Source organism: Leuciscus leuciscus (assembly GCF_965113295.1).
Source record: "Leuciscus leuciscus genome assembly, chromosome: 15".
Lineage (NCBI taxonomy): Eukaryota > Metazoa > Chordata > Actinopteri > Cypriniformes > Leuciscidae > Leuciscus > Leuciscus leuciscus.
In genome coordinates, this window is record NC_138739.1 from 34073803 (window position 1) to 34088088 (window position 14286).

At 35.0% G+C, this 14286-nt stretch overlaps 1 protein-coding gene and 1 long non-coding RNA gene across 2 annotated transcripts in view; one reads left to right on the forward strand and one right to left on the reverse strand.

Moving 5' to 3' along the window:
- Nucleotides 1–2559: 2559 nt before the first annotated feature.
- The window catches only part of LOC309475534, a 44501-nt gene continuing 32774 nt past the window's right edge, over nt 2560–14286 (forward strand). Inside the window, exon 1 of the long non-coding RNA XR_014197697.1 lies at nt 2560–2639. This is a non-coding gene — a long non-coding RNA (uncharacterized lncRNA). The remainder of the gene's footprint in view (nt 2640–14286) is intronic.
- On the reverse strand, nt 7981–11412 carry LOC309475531 (uncharacterized protein). The gene is made up of 4 exons (XM_082138376.1): nt 11015–11412; nt 10678–10827; nt 10412–10515; nt 7981–10241 (listed from the first exon to the last, which is right to left on the reverse strand). The coding sequence occupies exons 1-4, from the start codon at nt 11067–11069 to the stop codon at nt 10149–10151; spliced, it is 402 nt and encodes a 133-aa protein (XP_081994502.1). The 5' UTR covers nt 11070–11412; the 3' UTR covers nt 7981–10148.

Below are 14286 nucleotides of genomic sequence, written 5' to 3' on the forward strand. Positions count from 1 at the left end.
ATAATGTGCCCTTTAAATAACAAAAATAAATAAATACTGCGCCATTGACTTTAGATCAGGTTTTTGTTGGTCAATGGTGCAGTCTATTTCAATTGCCTCAAAATAGCAACGCGCCAACAATGCACCTGAACACACCTGAACATACCTGAACACACATCGTTTTCAGACCAGCACGCCCATGGCCGCACAAAGGGGCTCATTTGCTATTTAAAACAACGTGGCGCTGGACGCCTGATAGGGCCCATTGTTGCAAAACAAAGACATTTTTCAACCTCAAAACAAGTCTCATCTCAATCTGATCTCATTCTGAAGCTGAAAAATGAACAGTGAGATGTTGATCATACAAAACATCCAGACACAACAGCAATGATTCTTCATGATTGAGTTATATGTTTTGAGCTTCTGTCAGATCAGTGTTCACATTATAGTATTTATTATACAAAGGGCAACATTATTTCTGTTAATAAAAAGCATTAAAATAAGTGTAAATCAACACAAAAAGTATTTCCAATTGATTCATATTGACTGGTATTCTAAATAATAATAAAAAATGTTTAATTTAAAACTAGTTTTATGCTAGCAGAGAAAATGAAGTAATGTGGCACTGGATGAGAATCTATGAGTATACTAGCAGCAATCTGTGTGTGTGTGTGTGTGTGTGTGTGTGTGTGTGTGTGTGTGTTTTCATGTTTGTTTTGCTTGTGTTAAGGCAGACAGCAACAAGACAGTGGGTTTGTTTAGTCTCATAAACATTGAACAACAACCTCAACAGAAAGAAAGTCAAGAGATGTTCAGATACAACCATAATCACAGAGAGACAAATGGATAAGCAGATATGAGTGTGAGGGACGACGTGTCTCTCTGCTCGTGTGACTTTTATGTTTTCTGGTTTCTTGTCGTGTTATGTTGGTTTAGACAAACACGGATTCAAAGACGAATGAAACTCAGACAGACAGAAAATAACAGAGGGTTTATGAATGAAAGCAGGTAAAAACTAACACAGCACACACACACACACACACACACACACACACACACACACACACACACACACACACACACACACACACACACATTCTCAGAACACATTCTCAGAATGCTAGCTAATGTTCCTGCAAGGTTCTCTTAAAGCTGTGAATAAACATTGTCCAGTAAAATTAATAAAACATTTGTTTTAACTTTAATAATGTTCTTAAAATGTTAGCACAAAAACATTATTTTTATTTGGTTCGAACATGACTAACTTTTTCACAGTAATGCATATTCAAATTAACCGAGTATGGAAGAAGCAAGTGACCTCGATTGAATTTTTTTCTTTTTTTTTTTTACATATTTAATATCTTAAATGTTCACTGGGACATTTGAAGTGTTCAATGTATTGATAAAGCGTTACAGTAAGTCTTGAGAATTTTGTTTAGCCTGTCATTTGAAGATGATCTTAAGATGATCATAAACTTCTGGTACTTCTCACACGGACTTCCCAACATACTTATGCATATGTCAAGTGATTTAAAAAGTGAGTTAAAAGTGTTTAAATTATTAGTATTTTTCTTCAACACACCTATCTTTTCACTTCAGTAGACATTGATGGTTGTATGGATTGCCGTCACGACTGATGTGTGTAGTTTTATTAAGCTTCAACTGGCATTTTTATTTTCCTAAAATATTTAATTTGTGTTTATCTGAAGAAAGAAAGTCATATACATTGGGGAAGGCATGAGGGTAATGCTGAGTACATTTTCCTTTTTGTGTGAACTAACCTTTTAACTTTTCTTTTGTAGTATTTTTTTAATTATATAGAGAAAATGAACACATTTCAATGGTAAGAAAAAAAAACAAGCTTTCAAGAATTTCAAATTTCAGGACTGGTAACTGTGCAAAAACGCCAAAACAGTTGTGTGTTTTGAGACAGTTCACTGGGGCTCTTTTAGGGCCTTTATTGGCCTCTAAGGGCCCAGCTGTATCTCAGCACCATAATATCATAGCCTACACACATGGGGCTCTTTGTGTGTGTAAATGACAAACACCCTGGAGCTCAGAGTTTCCACATCAACACCACTCGTTACTAGACAATGAAACACATCAGGCATCAGGTCAAAATACTGAAAAACAATCAAACTGAATGCCTGTGTGTGATTCAGAAACATTATGATGACAATATCAAAAAGCATTTTGTCCATATACTACAAAAACACACTACAAAATGCTATAATACATACAATACAAAAGGAAATGTAAAGATAAATGCAAATCTGGCTGCAGGTCTGTGAGGTCCTGTCATGACAAACCAGTTTGGAAAGTCTGTGAGTTTGAGACTTTTGCTTTCTCTCTCTTCCAGTTTCTCTAGGTCAGAATGAGGATGTTACTGGTGACACAACATACTTGCCTACTCACTCACCCTCTTATCTAGTTTGACAACAATCCTGTCTATTTGTGTTTCTCCTCCCATCAGTCTCTTTCTCCTCCCATCCTATCATCAGAGAATATCAGCCTCAGTCTCTCAGAACTTGTTTAGTCTGTCAGGATAAAAACAAGAGAGAGGAACTGTGAAGCAGAAATGTTTCACTTGAGGATCAGGATCCAGAACACAACCTTTTCCTAGAGGAGTTTAAGAAATGACACTTCCCTCTCATTCTCATGTAAGTCTGAGTACATTTACTCAATTCCTTCACTGCTGTTCATTTCACTCATAGGATCAAACATCACAATAAACATAAGGGTGACTATAGCAACCTGCTGAAAAGACCAGCTCAGCTTATTTTTTTTTATTATTATGTACATTACTTGGTTATTTTTCAGTGAAACTAGCAATATTTTGTTATCTAACCAATGAAACGGGAAGCTTTTGTCATGTCTTTTATTGATGAATTAAAGTCCAGACATGACAGGCAGATGAATGGAGATACAATGAATGAGATCAGAAACATGTTCGATATTATTAATGGTGAAAATGCAGTAGAAGATCAAGAGTCTTGAATATACTGTAAATTTGGGAAAGATTAACGAATATCTGCGCATGTCTGTTGACGTCACGATAACATCCGTAATACACATGGCAGAAATATTGATATGCAAAATAGTCAAATAAAACGCAGAAGATACGAGCTTGATTTATGAGCACTATGGGTTTGTGGAAGGGTTCTATGTTGGCCTTATATGAATTAGCCCCAGTTGGCTGTAACTATAATGACCAGGTAAGTTTGATGAATTCTGAATGAAACGCTATTTGTACAAATAATGTCATACTTATTAGCAATGACCGTCTGTTGCTCATATTTGTGTTTGGCCTGCTGTGTTTTTGATGTCAAATGCTTTATTTAAACTAGAATTAAAACAGAAACCTTTTAAGCATCATTGACATTAAACATGAATCGGTTAATTAATGATTATCAGGTTTATCTGCATGGTTTATCTGATGTAACTATTATTTTGATTTATTTGTTATTAGCATTTTGTATTACCGTCTTTGTGTCCCGGATAGTTTTAGATTGTTTGATTTTGCTAGTCTTACAGTGACCAGTAGGGTAAGATGTGTGAAGACGCTTCACTTCACTGACATTTACTGCCAAATTGGAACATATTTAGATAAAAGTTTAGCATGTACAGGATAATGATGCAGCATTCAATATATGAAGACTTCAGATGCAAAAGCCTGTAAGTGAGTCTAACGTTTTTCTTTAATATTAACATTTGTATCAGGCTCCTATAGACCTTATGCGCCAGAGAAACGAGGGTGCCGCCATCTTTAGAATATTGTCTTTGAACTTCCGTTTTTGCGGTCGCTCTGTATATTTCTATGGCATTGCTGTCCAGGAGTAGGCTAATTTGCTTTTTAAGTGGATTTAATTAATGTAACGTTAACTAAAGTTATCATGAGATTGTAATGTTTAAAGCAGATGTCATAACAAATGACAGTAGACCGGGAAGACTTTAAAACGAGCCGTTCATTCATAAATACAAAAGATCGCTGTGAAAATACAGACCGGAAGTCAAAAGACAACGAGCGCAGCGCTGTAAAGGGGCGGAGCTACATAAGATCTTATAGGTTTCTGAATGGTTTCTGAATGGGCTGAGGCTGGGATTTAGTGAGTTTGTATTTTATGAACGTATACAGAGAGCATTCACTCAATATTATTATCTCATGTTTGACATAAGTGGCTTTTACAGGCTTTTGCATCGGAGGTCTTCATATTATTAAAGAGAATAGATACATGTATTAATTTACTCAACTAATGAATCTTGACAATTTATTTGAATAATGATCAATAAATCAACTGACAAAATCCCATTCATAAAACAAAAAACAAACCAAAAAATATACAGATGACCTACTACTTCTGCTTCTCATGAGGCAAGAAAGAGGAATTGGGAAAGCAACACATTTATATAATTTAGCAAATAACAAAAATAACAATGCCAGGTCTTACCTACAGTAATGATTGATTATGCACAAACATACCCAATTGAGATCTAAACTTTTGAAGTCCATGTTACACAATATAATCATTTAAAATTCAGTAGGCTACTATTTGCTCACCCTTTTGTTGTAATCCTGTATGACCTTTTTTTCGTTTTCGGAACCATGACGACGTGTCTCCACTTCCTTCCACTGTAAAAAAAGAAAAGAAAAAAAGGCCAAATTATTCCAGAAATGGTAATTTCTGATTAAGTAAATTGGAGCCCGAGTCTGCGCAGTAGTTATAATGAGGTGGAGCCGTGGGATCAATACTCCCTCTCAAACTCAATCGCAAGCACAGCTGTCAATCATGAAGTTACACCATGTATTATGGCATCAAATAACTAGGCTATCTAAAACCAAACTTATTGGAAAAACTAACACTTGAACATACGTCTGTGTGATACTACCCGAAATGACATTTTTTTTTTTGTGTATTTTTTTTTTTTTTTGATTGGCTCACGTTTAAGATCGCTCCTTCTGCATGTAATACTGCAGTTAGCCACCAGGGGGGGGATCAAAATGCTTTCTTTGGGTTTGACTCTTAAAAAAAAAACCCTGTATGCAATGGAACTAGCTATATCATATGTTAGAAACAAAAAACAAGAACACACACAGGACTTTCTTTTTTTTCTTTTTTTACCCCATATCCTTATTTTTGGGGGGCATTTTCAATACTTTTGGTGGTATTTTCACCCTCCCATTAATTTCCAACTCTGGTTTGTGTGAAGTGAAGGCCCCTTCTATTGCATTTCAAGTCCATTTCAAGTGACTCAGGTGAAACATAGCAATTAGCAAAGGCCGCTAGTGCTTGTGAGGTCCAAAATGTCCTTACTACTAAAAAATGGGGGAGAGAGAAAAAGACTAAACAGCTTTATATGCGTTCAAAACTGGATCAACATTGGCTGTTTACTGGCCCAGGAACAACATTTCAGTCAAAAATATTTCAGTTCACCTGAACCCTACTTGTACACTAAACCCGAATCATAACCTACTCCTAAAATTTGAGGGAAATTACCATGCGTTATAAGCAATGCTGTACAAGCTTATAACTCTAACCCAGCCTTGAAATCTGAGTGCTAGATATAGGGATGTTGTTGCAGGACCAACAAGGATGTTGATAGAGGAAACCTGTCCTATAATCACATTCACTTCTATGCACATATCCCTCAAGGTAAGCTGCAGATGTGCTCTTTGCCACCTTGTATGTTAAACATACAGTATTTTTTTGCCATGTAATCCAGTAATATTTCCTAAAATATTAAGATATTAAGACTTTTCATTGTCAAATCAAACCTTTCTACCTCTCTACTATAGTAAGGAGCCTCTTTCTAAATGTGGTTGTCTCACTGTTGTGTGGCGCCCTCTACTGGATAAACACCTGAAGCAAATCTTTGAAATACTCTGACCTAACATATATTTGGACACCTAAGCCACACTTAAAAAAAATTATTTGCATTATTTAACAAAATATAGCACAAGCACACTGTAAGTGGCACTGTAAATTCAATTAAGTGCACTTGTCCTTATGTATAGCAGACTAAAACTGTCAAGATCCAAAATCAAACTCTATAATACCAGAGTTTATGTTACTGCTGATGAAGGTGACAGTGGAGGTGAAGGCCCAGAAAGATGACCAGATTTGATCTAGTCTGCGTGGAAGAGGATAATGTAGTTACTAAACTTGTTTAGATACTAAATTAGTTATGTTATACACGCAATGAACAAACAAATAAATCATATTTCTCTGTGTGTTCAGTGAAGTTCAGTCTTGGCTTTTGCATGTGAATCTTCTGGGGGGAAAACCCAGCCACCTGTGCAAAAAAAGTCTCAACCAAACATGATCAAATGTGAACAAAGCCATAGACCCTCAGATATGATGATCCTCTTGTAAGGCACCCATTTTTACTTTGTAAAAAAAAATATATATATATATATATATATATAGGCCTATATATAAAAATATTTGGAAAAATATTATCATGAAAATATTTCGTTTCTAAATTTTCAACAAGAAAAGATTAATCCCATGGTTTCTGTTTTTTTCTTCTTCTCTCTTTTGTTTTAGTTGAGTTGCGTGCACACACACACACACACACACACACACACACACACACACACACACACACACACACACACACACACACACACACACACACACACACACACACACACACACACACACACACACCATATTAATGATGTGGAAAGGCAGCCAGGTCAGGCCTAAGGTAATGCCAAAGCTGCCTCATTTATTGAATTAAATTGAAAAATATTAAAATTCAATAAAAATTCACCATCCATATAGGTATGCAGTCGGTCTGTTTACATGCACTAAATTTCATTAATGCTAATAATGAATCCAGTCCGATTGCATATTTTGAAAGTTTTTGTTTATTAACCCTACATTTTATATCCGATTCAAATTTTTGTTTGCATATGTAGGCAACTTTCATTAAAAAAAAGCAACATTTTAAATAAAAAGCTGAGAAAATCACTTTTTTATATCAAAGACTATTATATTCAGAATGATGATCAAAACACAGATGGAGTAGATTGAGTCCATCAACACCCCCAAAGGTTCACAGTCCTGTACCTCGTCCTGGGTCGACATTTCATTCAGTAACATTAGGCCGTTTTGATGTATTTGCTGTTTAATGTTAATGATTGTGTTATTTTACATTTGTGTAAGCAATTTTATATCACCTTTTTCTTCTACTTCTTCACCTGTGTTTTGATCCGGAGATTCTGTACTGGAATATGCGTAATAGCGCCCCCTACCATATAACCAGTGTTCAAGAGTAACTAGTTACATGTAAAAGAGTTATGTAATTTATTTACAAAATTAATTACTGTAATCAGTTACTGAGAAAAAAAAAAGTGTAATTAAATAACTGTAACTTATGAAAAGGTTAACTAAATATTTTCTGTAAAAAGCTAGGATATGTTGAATAATAGGTCTATACATTTTTGGATTTGCCTGTTTTTGATGTGCATGATGCCTCCTGCCATTTAAAGGCTGTTTAGTAAAGCTTTTGATTGGCTCTTGTTTGAATTTGCAGAGGACCATATCTGCCAATGACATCAATCCACATTGCCACTGAAATCTTTAGGCTATTTTTATCACTGGTAACTCTCACACAGGGTGTAGGCTGCAACAGAAAACAGTTGAAAGAAGCTTTCACACGCTGAATTGTTCAATGCGTTACACCTTCGGACTAAAAATATATCTGTGCAGAAGTTCTAAAATTGACCAGAATTCTAAGTTGAATAAAATGTTATGCCTGAAATATTTGTTAAATATTCAAATAACAGCTATTAGTTCTGATCCTCAAACTTGATTGGTCAGCAGCACGGCGAGATGTCTCTGTTAGTATCACCCTGCTTGTCTGTTTGCAATAGGCCTCATATTCACAGACTGCATTGTGAATGTTCATTTTATGTTCACTTGCTTTTTTCACATAGTTTCAGCACTTCTAGTAGCATTTTTGTGTGAGGATTTATTTCATTGGTTGAAGCCTTTGAGAAATACCTTAGATTCATGTGAAATGGCTTTGACAGATTCAGTTTCCTGGACATTCACAGCAATATAAACTTCGGTATAAGTGTTGTAAATATGCTTTATGTGTTAACACACTTGGCAAGTAAGTGGGCACTAAATGTGTAGACCAAGTAAACAAACAAAGCAGGCATGCTGCAATGCTGCTCTGTTTGCACTTGAGGTTTAGACAACCGTGAGAACAGAGATACATAAACTTAAAGGTTTTGGAAAAACACTGCACTTGGTTAACAGTAAAACCTCCACTCTAGACAAAGGTGAGAGTCATTGGCTGTGCCCAAGCGGGTGGAACATGTTTATGGTTTTGGTTTAGCACTTCAATTAAGTTCAGTTAAAAACACCACTGCAGTGTGTTACTTTTTTACTTAACAAATTGCAATATATATATATATATTACATAGTACTGTTCTGTATACAAACATTTTGTTATACATAATACTATGGGTTATGCCAGTCCATTTCCAATAAACCAGTTTAGGCTACTTTTTTCTCTTTTTTTAAGTTTAATATTGATTTACAATGAATCTGGAAATGGTGCTTAATATATGTCTGTGTTCACTTCATAAAGTCATAAACGCCAATCAATATGAATATCAATATGGAAATTATTTAATATGACATTGAAATTTCATTAACTTGTCTTTGTTATTAAAGTAAAATGCTGTTTACATTCTCAAACACACAAAAACATACACAAAAAATATATATTTATTCAAAATGAAGCAGCTTTATAATAAAGGTAGGTTATAACTGAAAGGCTGGACTGCATGTGTTCTGAGAATAAAGGTGTTTTCCTAAACGTTTCCTAAAGTTTTCACATGGGATTTAAATATTATTTTATATTAATTATATATTATTTATATATTGTGAAACTAATTTTAAAGTTCATGTAGATATAAGAATGGAAAGTGTTAAAGGCAGTCATATCAATATTTTGAGCATGAGCCAAAAATAAGTACATTTAAATGGATAGTTCACCCAAAAATGGAAATTCTGTCATCATTTATTCACCCTCAAGTTTTTCCAAACCAATATAACCAATATAGTTTCTTTCTTCTGCTGAACACAAAAAGAAGATATTTTGTTTATGTCGGTAACCAAAAAGTTGTCGGTAGCCATTGACTTATATAGTAGGAAAAAAATAATAATACTATGAAAGTCAATGGCTACCGTCAACTGTCTGGTTACCGACATTTTTCAAAATGTTCAGCTGAAGAAAGAAACTCATACAGGTTTGGAATAACTTGAGAGTGAGTAAATTATCACAAAAATTAAAAAATTTTATGAGAAAATCGAGAAAATATTTCTGCCATTCATTTGCGAGCACATTTCTTCTTATTATTTGAATACCCAAATATACTCAGACATTTTCTCAATATAAAATGCATTAAAAAAACAAAAAAAACAAAAAAAAAAACAGACGGACTCTTCACATTCTCATTTTGTTTCACAAAGAAGAAAAAGAAAGAAAGAAAGAGAAGAAAAAAAAACCTGAGTGCTGAGTTAAAGAAAAGTAGGTTGACAAGCCACAACATTTCAAAAGCATGGAAACCAAGCAGGCTTTATAAAAATAATGAATAATGTGCACACACTCCATACTGAGATCAAAGTATGCTAGAAAAAGAGCTATACCATTACGGTTTGGTTTAGGGTTATTACTATAGTAAATACACATAGTAATGTTTAACTACATCACCTTAAAATAAAGCGTTACCCAAAAGTCTTCCAACTGACAAAGAGAAATAGACCAACTAGTATACATAAAAGTCCCTAAACACTCCTTTCATCTGCAACAGGGGTTTTCAAGCAATTTGATTCCACCAATCTACACATTATTACAGTTTTGTTGTATGTACAGTACACATAAGGAAAAATATAAAACTATAGCTGTAAATTCAATGAAATAATTGTGATCATTCTCATGACTTCCAAGCAGTCTAGAAAGCAGAATTAAATATTAATAATAATATTCAATTTAGTTGATTTTGATTTTATTTGTTTTCTTTTTTAGAATTATTTTCTGAACTTTTCCTCCGACCCTAGTTTCACACCCCCTTATCTAAAATTATTTTTAGAAGTTTCAGAGTGAACAAAGTGAACAATATAGATAAAAGATCAGTCATACTCGTGTGTTCATGACTTCGGCAGGTTTAGAGCTGCATATGTGCTGTTGATTTGGCTGGGCCGAATATTTCTCCGCAGCTTGGAAAAATCCATGGTGGCGTACTGAAAGAGAAATATCAGCAATTTCAGCTACAGTTGACCAAAATGGCATAAATAGAACATGTTGGAAAAACAGGTCAGCAGGAATCCTTAATAATTATCAAGACAGAAATAAGAATTGTAGAGAAAGTGTCATAAGGATGGGTTCACATATTTTTTAAGTTTATTCTTACTTGTAAGTCGTGCTCTTCAATAACTTGCGATTGCTGTAGATCAGTGTTGAGTTGTGATTCTTCTGTGGACCTTCTGTTTCCAACAACAAAAACCTTTACCAGTCCTAAAAATGGAACAGTGAATTCAGGTTGCATTATTCTTTCTTAATAATAATGAAATATTCAAAAGCCTAAATAAATAATATTTACATATTTAATTTAACTTCAGCTGCCTATGGAGAAAAGCATGATATGAATATTTTAACAAATGGCTGAAAATATCTCACCGATCAGCACAATGATCAGAAGCCCGTTCATAAGACCAGATATGATGGTAATAATCTGCCATTGTGTCTGATTCTGATCAATAAACTCCACCACTGTATGATTGTGACACTCAATTGTATGATTGTGACTCTCAGTTAGTTGAGTTGATTCTGTAAAGAAAGTGTCCAGTCTCTTACAGTAAAAAACTAAAGATTTAAAGCACTGAGAATTATGATAATAAATTGTTATTTATTAATATAATTATGTAAAAAATGTCTAAAAATGTATAATGGCAAGTATGTATGTAAGCAGTGATCATCAGTATGTTTTGATCACTGAAAAAGTAAATGAACTCACCGGTGAAGTGCAGTCTGGTGCTGTTGCTGAGTTTTGGAGGAGTGCCTGTTTTCATACAGTAATAAACTCCTAATTCATCAGCAGTCACATTATTAATAACCAGACGATGTTTAAACTGCACTGAATATTTCTTTCTGAATGTTTTATTAAAGTAAAAAGGAGATGTTGATGGTGAGGTTGACCGTAGAATCACTGTTGGAGGATCTGGTGTTTTCAGTAAAATCCAATAAACCTCATTTTCATCAAGATCACAGTTTATGGTCACATTTGATCCCAAATCAGTGAGTTGATCTGAGACTGCAGCTCGACAACAGATTAAAACATCTATAAGATAAAAAATAAGTTAAAAAAAGTTAGATTACCCACATAAAACCCTGACGCATAACATACATTTTTTTTATTTAATTTGAATAAGTTTACAAAGCCTGTATATATAGCCATATCATATAATAAACTCACAGAGCTGAAGCTGAATGATCTTCATGTTGTTCTTGATTAAAACACCTCAATATGATTCTGCTTCTCTCCACACATTAAGGTGAATCTACTGCAGCTCTGAAGCAAAAGACAGGAAGACAAAAATAACCTTCCCACCTCAAGCAGAGGAAGTCAAAGTCAAACTCACTCTGACCACACTTTTTTTCAACATCTAATGCCCTTATTGCCATCACCACTTTATTAATAAACTTAAAGGGATAGTACGCCCAAAAAAGAAAGTTCTGTCATCATTTTCTCACCCTCAAGTTGTTCTAAACCTGTATAAATGTCTTAGTGTTGTAATCAAACAATTGATGGGCCCCATTTACTTCCATAGTAGGGAAATAAAAACTATCAACTGTTTGGTTACTGACATTCTTCACAATATCTCAATTATACAGGAGAAAAAAACTCACACAGGTTTGGAACTAATTGAGGGTGAGTAAATAATGACAAAATTTTCATTGGGTGAACTATACCTTTAAGCATGTTTTTATATTTGATCACATTACCGTTTTTCTCAGTTGCTTTGGTAAATTTCTCAGAACACAATTGAAATTCTCAAAATTATTGTCCAACCTCCAAGTCAGGTCAAGTCAAGTCATCTTCATTTATATAGCGCTTTTAACAATGTAGATTGTTCCAAAGCGGCTTTTCATTGATAATAGGAAATTAAAGTAACAGAGATTGTTTTGGCTTTACAGTAGCTCAAGAATAAAGTTATTGTCCAGCTAAAGTTAGTTTTGATTGATTCACTTCAGTCGCAACGATCATTGGTTACTAACTTAGGGGCCGCTAACACGACACCGTTTTAACAGAAAACTCTTAAGTTCTTTCTGCGCAAACTTCAAAAACACGAACCCGTGAGAACGCTGATGTCGTGCACATGTGTATTACGAGTTCAGGTATGCGCATTTGAATATATGTGCGCATTTGAATATATGTGCGCAGGCGTGTAATCCTTCCCTACAAACCAACCCTCAACAAACTACTTGTCTGGCCTTAAAATTTATAATACAGAATTTCTATCGCTTCCGTGTAGCCATGCAAACCGGAATCATCCCGACAACGCTTTATCTGTACAGAGGTAAAGAGAAGGGAAGGAGGCCTTCACTGGGGAGTGAATAGTTGACACTTCAGGACTGTGTTGTCGTTGTGTCCAGGCGCAGATCCTTCATCAGATCTGGATACAGCCTGGATCCGGCAGACTGCAGCTAACCTCGGGATAAACAGAGAGACTAATATTAGCGTAGATGCCATTCTTCTTATGATGTAACGAGTACATCAGGATTTATGGGAAGTGTGCCCGGTTCCGGCTGACCTAAACTATGCAGCCTAATATTGAATTATAGAAGTCTATAATGTGTTATGTGAATGCTAGGTCAAAGAGATGTGTTTTTAGTCTAGATTTGAACTGACAGAGTGTGTCTGCTTCCCAGACAATGTTAGGAAGACTGTTCCAGAGTTTTGGTGCTAAATAGGAAAAGGATCTACCGCCAGCAGTCGATTTTGATATTCTAGGTATTATCAACTGGCCAGAATTTTGAGATTGCAATAGAAGTGAAGGACTATAATGCGTTAAGAGCTCGCTCAAGTACTGCGGAGCTAAACCATTTAGTGCTTTGTAAGTAATCAGCAATATTTTAAAATGTATACAATGTTTAATAGGGAGCCAATGCAGTGTTGACAGAACAGGACTAATATGGTCATACTTCCTGGTTCTAGTAAGAACTCGAGCTGCTGCATTTTGGACCAGCTGTAATTTGTTTTTTAAGTGTGCAGGGCAACCACCCATAATAGCATTACAATAATGTAGCCTTGATGTCATGAACACATTAACTAATTGTTCCACATTTGTCAATGAGAGCATAAGACGTATTTTAAATATATTTTTAAGATGGAAAAATGCGGTTTTACAGATACTAGACATGTGACTTCCAAATGAAAGATTGATATCAAAGAGCACACCCAGGTTCCTAAACGACGACGAAGACTTGACAGAGCAGCCATTGAGTGTTAGACAGTATTCTAGGTTATTATGTGAGGAAGTTTTTTGTCCAAAAATTAGAATCTCTGTTTTTTCAGAATTAAGTAGTTGGAAATTACTAGTCATCCAATTTTTATATATCAGCTATGCATTCCGTTAATTTTGTGAATTGGTAAGTTTTGTCAGGGCGTGAAGAAATATAGAGCTGAGTATCATCAGCATAACAGTGAAAACTAATGCCATGCTTCCTATGATATCTACCAAGGGTAGCATGTACAGAGTGAAAATCAACGGTCCTAGTACTGACCTCTGGAGCATCTCTTTCAGTAGCTTAGTCGGTCTAACATACATGTTGTCGATTTAGATGATTTAACGAGTTGAGCAAATTCTTCCTCTTCTATAGCAATGAATGAATTTAATTTTTCCTCCGGGAGACTACAATGCACTGCCTGATGCGATACTGTAGTAGACGGTTGCATAGTTATAATTTTCTCCCTGATATTATCAATCTTATAAGTGAAGAACTTCATAAAGTCATTACTGCTGTGCTGCTTGGAAACTTCTGGGCTTGAAGCTTTATTTTTCATTAGTTTACCCACTGTTTCAAATAAATACCTAGGGTTTTGTTTATTTTCTTCTAATGGGGTTGAAAAATAAGCAGATCTAGCAGCTTTTAAGGCCTCTCTGTATGCAATCGAGCTCTCTTTCCATGAAATGCGAAATACCTCTAGTTTTGTTTCTTCCAGTTGCGCTCCATTTTTCTGGCTGCTCTCTTAAGGGCCCGAGTGTGCTCGTTGTACCACGGCGT

Excerpts from the sequence above, each read along its gene's own strand:
- LOC309475531 (XM_082138376.1), bottom strand. The coding sequence starts at position 11,069 with ATGAAAACAGGCACTCCTCCAAAACTCAGCAACAGCACCAGACTGCAC. Across the intron at positions 10,828-11,014 it reads CACCAGACTGCACTTCACCG|AATCAACTCAACTAACTGAG; the intron begins GTGAGTTCATTT and ends CTTTCTTTACAG. Across the intron at positions 10,516-10,677 it reads TCTGATCATTGTGCTGATCG|GACTGGTAAAGGTTTTTGTT; the intron begins GTGAGATATTTT and ends TTCCATTTTTAG.